Here is a 13,342-nt window from a genome sequence, read left to right as displayed (position 1 = left end):
AAACTCGGATGTCCTAAACGTCTGTGGATTAGATCTGGAGGATCTGTAACTAGACATGTTGTGGAAGGACTGAGTGAGTTAAGGTAGTAAAGGCCTTCTGATTCACGTCCTGTACCAATTGTCTGTCCCGTACTGCGGTCCTGCATAATAAAAGAATCGTCAATAAAATATATACCACAATGGAGGGCACGAGTCAAACGACTAACAGATGCAAGACTAAAAGGACAGCCAAGGACATTAAGAACGGAATCTAGGGTGATAGAAGACAAGGGATTAGCTTGTCCAACTCCTTTTGCCTTAGTTTGACATCCATTGGCTAAAGTAACAGTGGGAAGAGACTGTGAATATACAATATTTGACAAAAGTGATATATTACCAGAGATGTGATCAGAAGCGCCGGAGTCCATGACCCATGGGCCAAGAGTGCTAGACTGGGAAACACAAGCAAAAGAATTACCAGTAACAGAAGTATCAGTCTGAGCAACTGAGGCTACTTGTGGAGATGTCTGCTTACTTGCTCGATACTGAAGGAGCTCATTATATTCTTCTTTAGATAAAGAAAATCCTTGGTTACCTGGAGTCTCGGTCTGAGGAATGTAAGCATTTTTTGGTGGACGACCATGTAAGGAATAGCACATTTCACGAGTGTGTCCAAGTTTGTGACAATAAGAACACTTGGGTCTAGATCTTCCAAAACGACCTCCTCCTCGTCTATGCTCCATAGTTTGAGATGCCCGAACATCCATTGTTGGGGATGCAAGAACAGAGGAATCAAGTATCTGTGATGAGATCACTGGTGGACTTGGTGCTGCAGCAAGGCGGAGTAATCGAGAGAATAATTCATCAACTGTCGGGACAGACGGACTAGCCAAAATCTGGTCGCGTACTGAATCAAGATCATTAGGAAGTCCAGCGAGGGTAAGAACGAGAAACATCTTCTGTCGCTGCTCTTGTTGTTTTTCCACACTAGCAGAAACTGGCATCAACTTCTCAAATTCCTCCATAACTGCCTGTACTTGACCCAAGTAAGTAGACATATCCAATTCCTGATTCTTTAAGTTTGTCATCCGCGATATCACATCATAGAAGCGAGATATGTCATTAGTGTATAAGGTGCGTGCCTTTGCCCAAACCAAATAACATGTCTGGAATGGACGAAACAAGGGCATCAACTTGGAATCAATAGATCGCCACAAGATGCTACATAACTGAGCATCGATTTTTGCCCAAAGTGCTATTGCCTTTTCATCTCCATCGCTAGACTGTTTGATTAGATGATCTTGAACACCTTGACCTCTACACCATAACTCGACAGATGAAGCCCAAGCTAAGTAGTTTGAACCTCCCATTAAAGGTTCCGAGGTAATAATAGCACTAGAGCTTCCAGAATTCATGTTTCTAGACCCAAAAGCATCAAATCCCAAAGACATTGTTGCAAATTATTACCAAATAAGAGAAAAAATCAACTGTAATCCACTGAAACAGTGTATGAAAACACAGAAACAGAATACTGAAATACTGTAGCTGCCGGAATCTATTGTAGCTGTCGGAATAGTACTGTAGCTGCCGGAAAAAAAACTCAAAGTTGTCGGAATGAAATGAAAACAGTAGGGGTAGGATCGGAATTACCAGGCGACCCAATTGTTCTGAAGAAAGATTTTCAAAAAATGGCCGGATGTGGTCGTACGCGCCGGCGCGTGAGCTTACGCGCGTGAGCTTCTGGTGGCGCGTGGAGGAGGCTGCTGCCGGAGCTTTTCACTGGGGTTTGGTCGCCGGACAGTGACGACTCTTGTGGTAGTGTTGGATTTTGCACAACACTGACAGAAATGAAGCAGATATAAAACAGCCTTAAAAAAGTACTGATTTCTCTTTCCCGGAATCGCTGGAATTTATGCACAGCGATAAGTCTCTCACAATTGCTCTGATACCATGTGAGAAGGCACGGGAGAAAATATGTTATTGATATTAGATGAACAATACAATACAAGAGGTCCTTATTTATAGCTATACTATACAAGGACATATTACTCCTCTACCAATAGAGGACAATACTACACTATATACATGCTGTAAACTAACACTTTCCCTTCAAGTTCCCAACCATAGATTAGAAATTTGCAATTTCAATTATATCTTCTGTGGACTTTGGCCCTTCCGTGAAAGATTTTGTACTGTTATCCCTTCCCTTCAACTATTTCATTCTTGTTTTTTATTTCGGTATCTCCAACACAACTCTTGTGCCTCCAATGCTCTTGCTAACAACGCTTTTAACTCCCGTCCTCGCAACTCCTCCTTTAATACCCCTCATCTCCTTTCCAATCCACGCAATTCATCAAGTAGCTTAACAATGTTGGTTTCCCCTCTCCAATAACTTTCTGACTCTGCATCTTCCTATCATTCTTCATTGTTCAAATTTTACTATCAACCTATTATTTGGTATTTTCAGCACCAAATAATTTGTATGTTGATTAACTATCTCCTTAAAGCCGTTATGCTGTAGCTATGTGCTTTTGAACCCGAACGGATTTGGACCTTGCTCTACTATTCTTATCCGATACCTATCCTAGTGATATGTACAATCATCTGAGAATGTTTGTCCTATTCAAAAAATTAAGATTCCATTTATATAGGAGGCATAGCTTTATTTATCAATGTGAATTATGTTTGTGATAAGGAAAGATCAGAAGGTTTGTTTTCATTGATGAACTCTGGGAGCCTTGAAGACGCCATAGATGTGTCTGCTTGTGTATTCATGCGATTGTTCCAAATTGAAGCCCCGTACTATCACCATGGACATGATCATTTACTCATTGCCTACACTATTGGATCTGCAACATCAGTTCCCAATTATCAGCACTGAATTTTAATTTGCGAGAAACGGACTGACATAATGTAATTGTACGTTTTTCGGCTATCCGACATCACCAGGGGCGCACCTTTGGATTCAAAGTTTTTCCATTCCATAAAATAATTGCCCTGTATACTTCGAACTATACTATTTGAAACTTGCTCCAGTTTTGCTTCCTCGATGAGTAGCTATGTAGCCTCCACGTTTTTATAAATGTTATTTCATGTTAAATATTTCATAGCAACATAAGGGTAAGTGTGAGATTTTAAAAGAATAAAATTTGCCTTTTAAAATAATCTTTTATCGATAAAAAAGAGATAATTTTAGAGACTTCACTTCAGGTTTGGCTTTGCCAAACTAACCTCCCTTACAGTTTTGCAATATTATACTTACCTACCTTGTTATAAATTTTTTGTAACAATTCTTTTGCCTATTTGTTGTTAATTTTAAAAAATTGTGGTATGACTAATTCACCTTTTCTAAGATACTCATATTTATTAATTCCGCAAACATCTTTTGTCTAAAGTTCCTTTAGAATATTGCCAATAATTCCGAGGTTTGTATAGTTCAGTATTTTTTATTTTTCCTGGTTTTTGTATTTTTTTTCCTTTTATATTTCTTTCTAATTTTACCATAATTCTGATTTGTGATATATCCTAAGAGCTTCTTATATTAAGAGTGATGTAGGATGAGTAAACAAGAAAACAATTAGGTGAATAGAAAGACTATTTCACGAATTGTCTATCAGAGAAAGCGTGCTCACGGCGAAGCATGAACAGAAAAGAAACAAGTGTTTACTGTTTACTGAGAGAACTTTAAGTAGAGAGAATTGTTATTCGCTTCTGGATGATTTACAATGGGTTCTAACAGGCTATTTATAGGCCACTTCTAATACTAGAATCTTCTCATTCTTGATATCAAATGCAATAAAAGATAAGATCCAAAAAATCCTTCCAACCAAAATTATTGCAATATCAATCAAGAAGGAATCTCTCCGCATCTCAATTGGAAATTCTCTAAATCATTGGATATGGTTCTCTTCTTGATTTAATTGATTCTCTACCTGATTTTCTGCATCAATTCTCTCCTTCTCAGGAAAAGAACCCGTCCTCAAGTTAACTGCCTCTTCCGGATAGAGTGGCTCCTTAGATGGATGGTAAGTGAAAGGTCAGCTGCACTAAAAGTCTTGGAAATTTTCAGGGCATCCAGCAAATGTTGTTGTGTGTAAATAATCCTTGTCCTATATGTCGTGTGAGCTATTCTGGCCATTTTTTGACAAAACTTCTTCAGGACAACTTACTCGTCTAGTGATCCCGAGCCTACCCATATAAATTACATCAAATTCTGACAACTTCTATTTTTCCGGCGTGAACAGTGCACTTTTCCGGCATGAGCAGTGATTTCCAGAAAAGTTTTGTTTTCTGGTGGTGTTTTAGAACTTATTTTGTAGTGTGGAATTCGGCTTAGTCTCACTATTTTCAAATTTTTCCGACGACCTTTCGGTCAACTTCTGTTTATCAGCAACCACTTGGTTTTGTTGCTCAGGGGAGCCTAGTGGCCTTATATGTCGAATGATCAGCTTGCAGATCTTTTCACCGAGTCCCTCACTGGTCCTCGTACTAGTTACATATGTAACAAACTCGGTACATATGATTTGTATGCACCGGCTTGAGGGGGGAGTGTTAGATAGTTATGTGTAAATAGTTTTTGTCCTATATGTAGTAGAAGTAGAATATGTCCTAGTCCCATACGTAGTAGGAGTAGAATATGTCCTAGTCCCATATGTAGTAAGAGTAAAATATGTTTATATGTAGGGTTCATTGTATCATTGTTAAAAAAAAATAGATTTTTCTCTCGTGCATTCTCACAGCTGCGTCCGCAGTAATCCAAGCACAATGTCCATGGTTAAATCCTCCCAAACATGCTCTGAGACTGACAAAGGAATGAAAAGGCTAGTATTTTGAGTTTGACCCGTTGCAGTTAGACATGTATAACATCTTTTCACCAATTTACGGATATCTCGTTTCAATTGAGGGCAATAATATCTTTCTTCTACTGCAACAATTGTTTTGTCTCTTCCCAGGTTTCTAGCTAAGCCTTTGCCATGTAAATCTTTGATAACCTTCTCACGCAGGGAAGTACGAGGAAGGCAGAGCTTGTTACCTTTCATACAGAACCGTTCATAAATGTGGAAATCATCAACAACTCGCTTAAGTTGGCATTTTTCCTAGATTCCTCCAAGATCCTCGTCATTCTCGTAATTATCTTTAAAACAATCAAAGCCAACGATCTCAAACCTGAGCGTTGTCATCAATGCCACTCGTTGGCTTTAAAGCATCGGCAACTCTGTTATACTCCTGACTTGTCAAAGTCGATAAGGGAACTTCTCTAGAAAAGTGAGCCATTTGGCACACGTCTTGACTAATTATTTTCTAGCTGCCAAGGTATTTTAAAGCCTAATAATCAGTATAGAGAACAAGCTCTTTACCGATAAGATAATGTTCCCAGTGCTCTAGAGCACGACTAACCGCATAAAACTCCTTAAGTAGACCACTTCTGTCATGCATCACTCAATTTCTCACTGAAAAGAGCTACTGGTCGCTTTTCCTGTGATAACACTGCTCCAATGCCTACTCCACTTGTATCACACTTCACTTCGAAAACTTTGTCAAAACTCGGCAAAGCTAAAATTGAAGGGGTAGTCAGCTTCTCCTTGATAATATTAAAACTTCTATCTGCATCTTCATTCCACTTTCCTTTCTTCAAGAGATCAGTAATGGGAGCCATGATCTTACTGGAATGATGAATAAATCAAAGCCATGATCTTACTGGAATGATGAATAAATCGACTATGGAAGGTCACTAACCCGTGAAAACTACGTAGTTCACTTACTGTTTTGGGGACTGGCCACTCTTAATAGCATACACCTTTTCTTCATCCACTCGAATTTCAACTGCACTGGTAATGTATCCTAAGAACAGTAACTTTGAGGTCATAAAGTTGCACTTCTTAAGGTTGATATAGAGCTTGTTTTCCTGTAAGACCACCAGTACCTCCCTTAGGTGTGAGATGTGATCTTCCTGAGTTCGAGTGTAAATTAGGATATCATCAAAGTATACTACAACAAACTTTCCAATAAATGGTTGTAGGACCTAGTTTTTAAGTCGCATAAAAGTTCTTGGAGCATTAGTTAAGCCAAAAGGCATGACTAACCACTCATACAATCCATCACTCGTCTTAAAAGCTGTCTTCCAGTCATCTCCTGGTCGAACCCTAAACTGTTGGTACCTTCTGTGTAGATCAATCTTTGAAAATAACACTGATCCATCTTACTGGACCATGTCGTCCAATCGAGGAATTGGAAACTAATACCCTGCAGTGATCTTCTTAATTGCCATACTGTCTACGCACATTCTCCAACTTCCTTCTTTCTTCAGTGTAAGTAAGGCTGGTACTGCACAAGGGCTCATGCTCTCTCGTATATACCCTTTCTTTACTAACTCTTCAACTTGGCTTCTTAAAATCTAATTCTCCTTAGGACTCATTCGGTAGTGTGGTTGGTTTGGTAAATTTGCCCCGGTATGAGATCAATGTTGTGCTGACTATCTCGTATAGTGTGGCAACTCCGGGGGCAGCTCTTTGGGCATAACGTCCTTGAACTCCTCTAACAACAGCCTCAAATATTCGGGAATTGGTTTCTCCGGTAGATCCTTTGCTGTATGAGAACAATGTGGTGCTTAATCAAAATATTTTTCAAAAGTCGTGAATGGACCTTATGATTTTGAAGGTTGGAAAGCATCAAAACATTGAGGGATTCATAGTCAATGTTCCCCGCCATTGTTGTTATTTTAGAGGAATCATTTTCCCGAAAAATGTTTGCAAATTTAACTATACAAATGAGTATATTAGAAATGGCAAATTAGTCATGTCACAATTTTTTGAAAATTAACGATAAAAAAATTGTTATAAAGAAATTAAAATAAGGGAGGTAAGAGTAATATTGTAAACCACAAGGGAGGTTAATGTTACAAGCCAAACTTGAGGGGAGGTTTCGAAAATCTAAGTTGCTCGGACACAAGTGGTGCGGATCCTTCGAAATGTAAATTCTAAGATTCGGGGATACGAATCTTAGTACGGATACGGGTGCGGGGATCCGGCTAAAAATAATTAAAATAAAAAATAAAAAATAAATATATCTCTAAATTATGAGAAATTTTGTGGATACTTACGTATAGCTTGTAAAGTGTGGATTACTTTTTTATTCTCAAGTTGTAGATAAGTAGAATCTCTTAGATAAGATATGCGATTTTCTTCAAATTTACCCTAGTTTTGGTTCTGATTTCGAGAATCAAATTGTATCTCGTCTCGAATTTTTCCTTCCGTCGTGGTCAAAGTACCCAAAATTGTTTGACCAAATTCGGTGCGGATCCCATACCCACACCCATACTAGTGTCGTGTCGACACGGGTGCGGCACCTAAACTGCCGTGTCGGAGCAACTTAGACGAAAATTACACCCCCATAAACCCCCCCCCCCCCCCCCCCAAAAAAAATGAGTAAGAAATATACTTCTTATTTCAAAATTGTGAAGTTCTAACTGTAACTCAAATCATTCCGGTGACTTTGGAAGGTTTCAAAACAAAATGAACCAAAAAAAAAAAGTTCGTATGCCATGTTTCACATTTGGAGCTTCTGTTGGTGAAGAGGTACTTTTACTTTACCGAAGATGTAGTTTATCAGTAATATAAATTATGTCGGCCAGCCTGTTATCTTGAAGATTGTTCACCTTTCCACGAGCATTTCTGGCTAGTTCATCATTTCTTATTATTTCTGGCAAATATGAAATTTGCATCTTTTTATCAGTTATTTCAATAAGCCTCATACTGTTTTTTTTTTACCTTGTGGTTCTTGTGATCATAAGCAAGTTCTCTTTGGTCATTCAGTTTTTTATACTCTGCCGAATGGTTGCTAACCACTGTTTTATTGCATTTCTTTCTCAGCATTATGCAGGTGTAACTTGTTTGACTCTATTGAAGTCATCCTTACCTGGTGGGTGTGACTACCTATTTACTGGGAGCAGAGATGGCACATTAAAGAGATGGGCATTGGCTGAAGATGGTGCCGCCTGTTGTGCTACATTTGAGTCCCATGTTTATTGGGTACAGTCCAAATTCGTTTTCCTCGCTAGTTCTTGTGTTGTACTAGCTATTTGACTCCTGCAGCACTAGCAGCAGTTTAATGACATCTACTGGATAAAATCGTATCCATCATATGGTACATATAAATCAGTTGACTTTGACCACGCTGCACCAGATAGTTGCTTTCATTCTTTTTCATTTTTTATTTTTCCTCTTTCTCAAATAATTGGCCACCAAATATTATTTTCAAGTACTCTATGCAGTGGCCAATCTTGGTGTGGAATTCAGTTTGTTAGATGAAAACCTCTTGTCCCCTTGGATATGCCTGGATGTGCTATTGACCTGTCTTTCTGATGCTAATATTTGGTTGCGTATAGGTTGTTATTTTGTTACTTATGCTGATTTGGCAGTTGTTTTTTGATTCATAAATTCTGCAGGTAAATGATGCTGTTCTTACGGGCAATAACACATTGGTTTCATGCTCCTCAGACACCACTGTCAAGGTATTTACAGTCATTTCTGAATATAATATCCCTATTTGCTACAGTTTTTGATACACATTTGTATACCTTTTCATTAAGGTGCTTATTTTTTTGGAAATTTCTGTTGGATATCAGGTATGGAATGGCTTATCTGAGGGATCTTGTATCAGGACACTTCGTCGGCACTCTGATTATGTCACTTGCCTTGCTTCAGCTGACAAAAATGTAAAATTTTATACAAAAAATGTGGCATTATAGAAATTGCAGTGGATAGTTAACCTCAATTGGAACTATGGCTTGAATATTCAGGCTGTATGCGGGCTTAATTAACTCTACTTTTTGCCTTTGTGTCCTTATCATTAATGATAGAGCAATGTTGTTACATCTGCTGGGCTTGGTGGTGAGGTTTTCATATGGGACATTGAAGGCGCACTTGCCCCAACATCTAAGTCAAGTGATGCAACTGAGGAAGATTATTCAAATGGTGTCAGTGGTTCAGGAAGTTCATTACCCATTACAGGCATCCATAAATCGAGCAACACCATTTCCTTGCACACCCAGTCTCAAGGATATATTCCTGTGTCTGCAAAAGGCCGTAAGGAGTCAGTATATGCATTGGCAATGAATGAGAGCGGATCCCTTCTTGTTTCTGGTGGAACTGAGAAGGTATATTCTGGTAGTTAGGTTAGTTTTTTAATCTTTCAAAATGTACAGTTCCTCAGTTAACAAAGCAGCTGTCTGAATAGCAACTTTCTGAGTTTCTTCAAGGTTGTTCGTGTCTGGGATCCAAGAACCGGTTCGAAGAACATGAAGCTTAAAGGTCATACAGATAATATTAGGGCACTACTTCTTGATTCTACTGGCAGGTATGTTGGAAAAGTTGATGCTATGAAGATACTTTGACTGGTTTTTAGGCTCACAGTGCTACTCTTTTATTTATCTAAAAGCGTTTGGCTTCCAGCTATTATCTGAAGTTGATATATTTTTGTAAGCATGGTAGAAGATGGATTGGATACATAGGTTTAGCCAAATATCACTGTGCATGTTACTTGACACTCAACAATATAAAGTGGAGCAGATGATGTTCATTTCCTCCAACTTATGAGGGTGCCCGATTTATGTGCTTGGGTTGTTTTCCTCGGGTTTGGTTTTGTCAAAGTTGCATGCATACTTTTTCTCTCATGTCCTTCAAATAGGTTAATAACATCAAACAACTTATCTTCTTTTCAACTCCCTTACTAATGGAGTTGCCTCCTTTTTTTTTTTCTCCATACAAATGGTTCAGTCAAGTCAGTGTCCAGAAAATAGAATCTCACAGTGATGATTAATATGTGCAATAAAAATTTCCTTGGTCATTTCCTTGTTAAGTTATAAAATTTCACTGTTAGCTGTGATGATGTAAATAACTGAATATAGTTCTCAACAAGAATACCATCTTCGGCTTAGAGGCTACATCTTAATATTGGGATTTATGTGGGAGTTCCATTTCTTCTATTCTGAAGTTTACAATTTCTAATACAAATACAAACTCATATTCGTCAGTGACATGACGGCTGGCCTGTAGGAAAAAAAGGGTGCCCGACAAGATGTGATAGATTTTAGTCTAGAGTAACATACTGATATAGATAACTTTGAAGTGGCTGTTTTTGCAAAGTAGAACCTCAAAAACATCAGGAACATGGTAGAGAAAAAGTTCTGGGAAAGGTAGGGGAAAGTTAAGTATGTCCTCGCAGGAGTTTGATAAACTTGTAACTAATTCAAGTGTATTGGGTAGATGTGAAGTGCTGTACTCATGTTATATAAGACTTTGACCCATGAGAGGCAGCATGCTATATGATGAGAAGGTACTTTACTGTTGCATGTTAAGGACTTGCATGGTTGATTTTAGACTACGTAAGTTGCCGGAGATAAATGGATTTGCAAGGGGGTTATGGAGTCAGCATCTATACTGTTCTCATGGTTGAATGTCAATGAGCAATAAAAACTAGAGTGTTATATATTCAAAAGTTATTCTTCTTTAAATTTTTTTTTGTTCTTTTTTTGAGAAGGTAACATGTATCAGTATATTAATAAATTTCAGCACAAAGCTTGTGCTCGTCTTTAAATTCTTTTTGGAATATGAATATGTTTAGTTTCAAAACATTTTCACATTCCGAGAAGAATTCAAAGAAGAAACGATACTCCTGACAACAATTGTGATATGCTGTAAATAGATTGCATATCAATTAGAATCAGTAGGAATCTGTTAAGGAGATTATTTTTCTTGTACTTTTGAAACATTGGATTTTCTTTCTATTTTAGAGAAGCTTGACACATCCGCTTGTATGCACCACCTTGGAGGGGAGGTTTATAGGAGAATTATAAATATATAGTACTCCTTCTTCCAATTTATGTGAACCTATTTCCTTTTACTCCATTCCAAAAAAAAAAATGAGCTCTTTCTAAATTTGGGAATAATTTAAATCAAACTATCAATGAAAAGCTTTTATAGCCATAGAAACACTCTGATATGTTTAATACCACAACTTTCAAAAGAATTATAGCTACACAAATGTTATAGCTTCTTTAGGACCACAAGTTTTAGAAGTCTTTCATTTCTTTCTTGAACTCCGTGCCCAGTCAAATAGGTTCATATAAATCGGAATGGGGGGAGTTTATATGTTGGAATCAGTTAGAGAAATTATTTTTTCTGTACTTGTGCATCTTTGATATTCCTTCATACTTAAGAATAGGTGCATACTACATCACTATTTGAATACTGAATAACTTGAGGGAATAATCAAGCTATGCATTCTCTATATTATTTATTTCTCACAACGTCCATGCTTGGATCTAGAATAGAAACTATTTGTGGAATAATTATATTTAGATTAACAGAGCTAAAAGTAACAGCAAGAGTCACTAATCCAAGTAACTTAACGACACCACATAGAAAACACAAAGGGCACGAAATGACAAAAAAAAAATTCAGTTAAAAAGAAGTAACCATCCCATGTTAGAAAGCTGGTTAAGTTACATGCGCGCCTCTTTGGCCTTTTCGACTGTTCCATTGTTGTTTTCTCTACAATAAACTGTGGCTCAGTGCCTTTCTGCTGCCTTTGTCTTCCAGCTCAAGACCTTGCAGGTAGTAGCCCACAGTTATGCAACTATATATTCTTCTTCCCCTTCATACATTCAAATTTGACGAACAATCAACTAGTTGGGCTATGGATGTATTTTATTCTTCTTTTAGTTGGAAACTTTATATAAGTACTATGTTTCCCTGAGAAAGACAAATTGTTTTTGATGCATGTGCCAAATTATTCTGCTTTGTGCTTTCTCCATAAGTACTATGTTTCCCTGCAGGGGCGGCTCAAGAAGATTGGTGGCCTAAAGCCAATTTTTAATTTGGGGCCTTTCAGAAGGAAAAAAAATTTATCATAACATCGATGATTCATTCCGATGTTCCTACACATAGAACAACATAATTTAGCGCAATTATCGCATAATAACTCACTTAAACCAACAAAATATAGGGCGAGTAATGTGCTAAAAGTATAAAATTTTGACCTAACATCAGTTGTTAATAGTTTCTTTTATAAATAATTTAGTCTCTCCTAAGATATTGTTGATCTTAGATAATAAAACCAAATTCATATAGATACCTCACTAATGATGTCACTCGGAAAATTTAAATAATGAAAAGTTTTATATTTGCGACAAGGGTTTAGGGGGAGTGATTCTCTTTCTGTATTTTTTGCTCAAACGGTTACATCACTACTAAATTAAAAGTTATCTTGAATTTTTATAAAATATTTTATTTTTTATTTTAACATACCCAAAATATTTAGACTCTGCCTCTAAAGATTGTTGTGAGATGTATTTGATCCAACTTACCTTAATTAAATATATTGGGTTCGAGTCCTGTGGTTAAAAAAAATCCTGTTAAAACGTGTTATCTCTTTTACTAGGTATTACGCGGTACAAATCTAGATTAGTCGGGGTCTCAATACAAATACGAGTAGAAAAACAAAAGAAAAATTTGGGGCCCTCAAAATTTGGGGTCTAAAGCCTTTGCTTTAGTGGCTTTACCGTTGGGCCGCCCCTGTTTCCCTGAGAAAGACAAATTGTTTTTGATGCATGTGCCAAATTATTCTGCTTTCTCCAGCAAAAGTAGAAACACAGGTTTTATTTCTTCTTCCTTTACTTTGTCTTTCGCTAAAGAGAAATTTATTTTCGGTTTTCACCCAAGTCCTTAGAAAGTAATATATTTATTTTGTCTTGTATGGGTTGTTAGCTGTTTCTTCTTGGTTTTGAGTTCACACACTTGTTGACTGTTCACTTGTTGCATATGAAGATTGAGTGGTAATGCTTGCTGTATTTTGTAAACATGATGTGTTGGGTTCTTTAATATGATGGCCTTATCCTCTATTTTTGTAGGTTCTGCTTATCTAGGTCTTCTGATTCCATGATTAGGTAAGGAGTGACTATGTTACATCATCCAAAGGGATGGGGATGGGAAGCTGAATCTTTAAATTCTGCCAAGTTGATGTGAAACATGCAGTAAATAATGCCTGGCTTCACTATACTCATCAAATTTATCATAACAAGTCACTCATGGTGTTGCAATGTGAGTATTTAAGAAGAAACTAAAGCTAAGAATAAACTAAGCTAAGGAAAGTAAAATAACAGATTTCATTCATGCCTTCAAAATGAGCTACTGCTCAGTACATATAACTCAAGACATGAGCAAAAGACCTAGGACTTAAAAGAAATAAATAAAACATACAAGGGTTAATTAAATAATAACGTATACTAGCTAAATGGACTTAAATGCAAGAAGCAAAACTTGTTAACTAATCAGCCGACCCCTCTCACTAACTTCACTGTGCAACC

At 37.3% G+C, this 13,342-nt stretch overlaps 1 protein-coding gene across 1 annotated transcript in view; it reads left to right on the top strand.

Annotated features, from left to right (window-relative positions):
* The window catches only part of LOC104095832 (uncharacterized), a 61,133-nt gene that overhangs the window by 18,675 nt on the left and 29,116 nt on the right, over positions 1 to 13,342 (top strand). The window contains exons 3-8 of the mRNA XM_070192302.1: positions 7,848 to 8,006; positions 8,423 to 8,488; positions 8,603 to 8,692; positions 8,837 to 9,133; positions 9,236 to 9,333; positions 12,887 to 12,922. Of these exons, the coding sequence (XP_070048403.1) occupies positions 7,848 to 8,006; positions 8,423 to 8,488; positions 8,603 to 8,692; positions 8,837 to 9,133; positions 9,236 to 9,333; positions 12,887 to 12,922 (746 nt within the window). The remainder of the gene's footprint in view (positions 1 to 7,847; positions 8,007 to 8,422; positions 8,489 to 8,602; positions 8,693 to 8,836; positions 9,134 to 9,235; positions 9,334 to 12,886; positions 12,923 to 13,342) is intronic.

The sequence above is a fragment of the Nicotiana tomentosiformis genome, chromosome 12 (assembly GCF_000390325.3).
Source record: "Nicotiana tomentosiformis chromosome 12, ASM39032v3, whole genome shotgun sequence".
NCBI lineage: Eukaryota > Viridiplantae > Streptophyta > Magnoliopsida > Solanales > Solanaceae > Nicotiana > Nicotiana tomentosiformis.
This window is presented reverse-complemented; position numbering and strand designations above follow the sequence as displayed.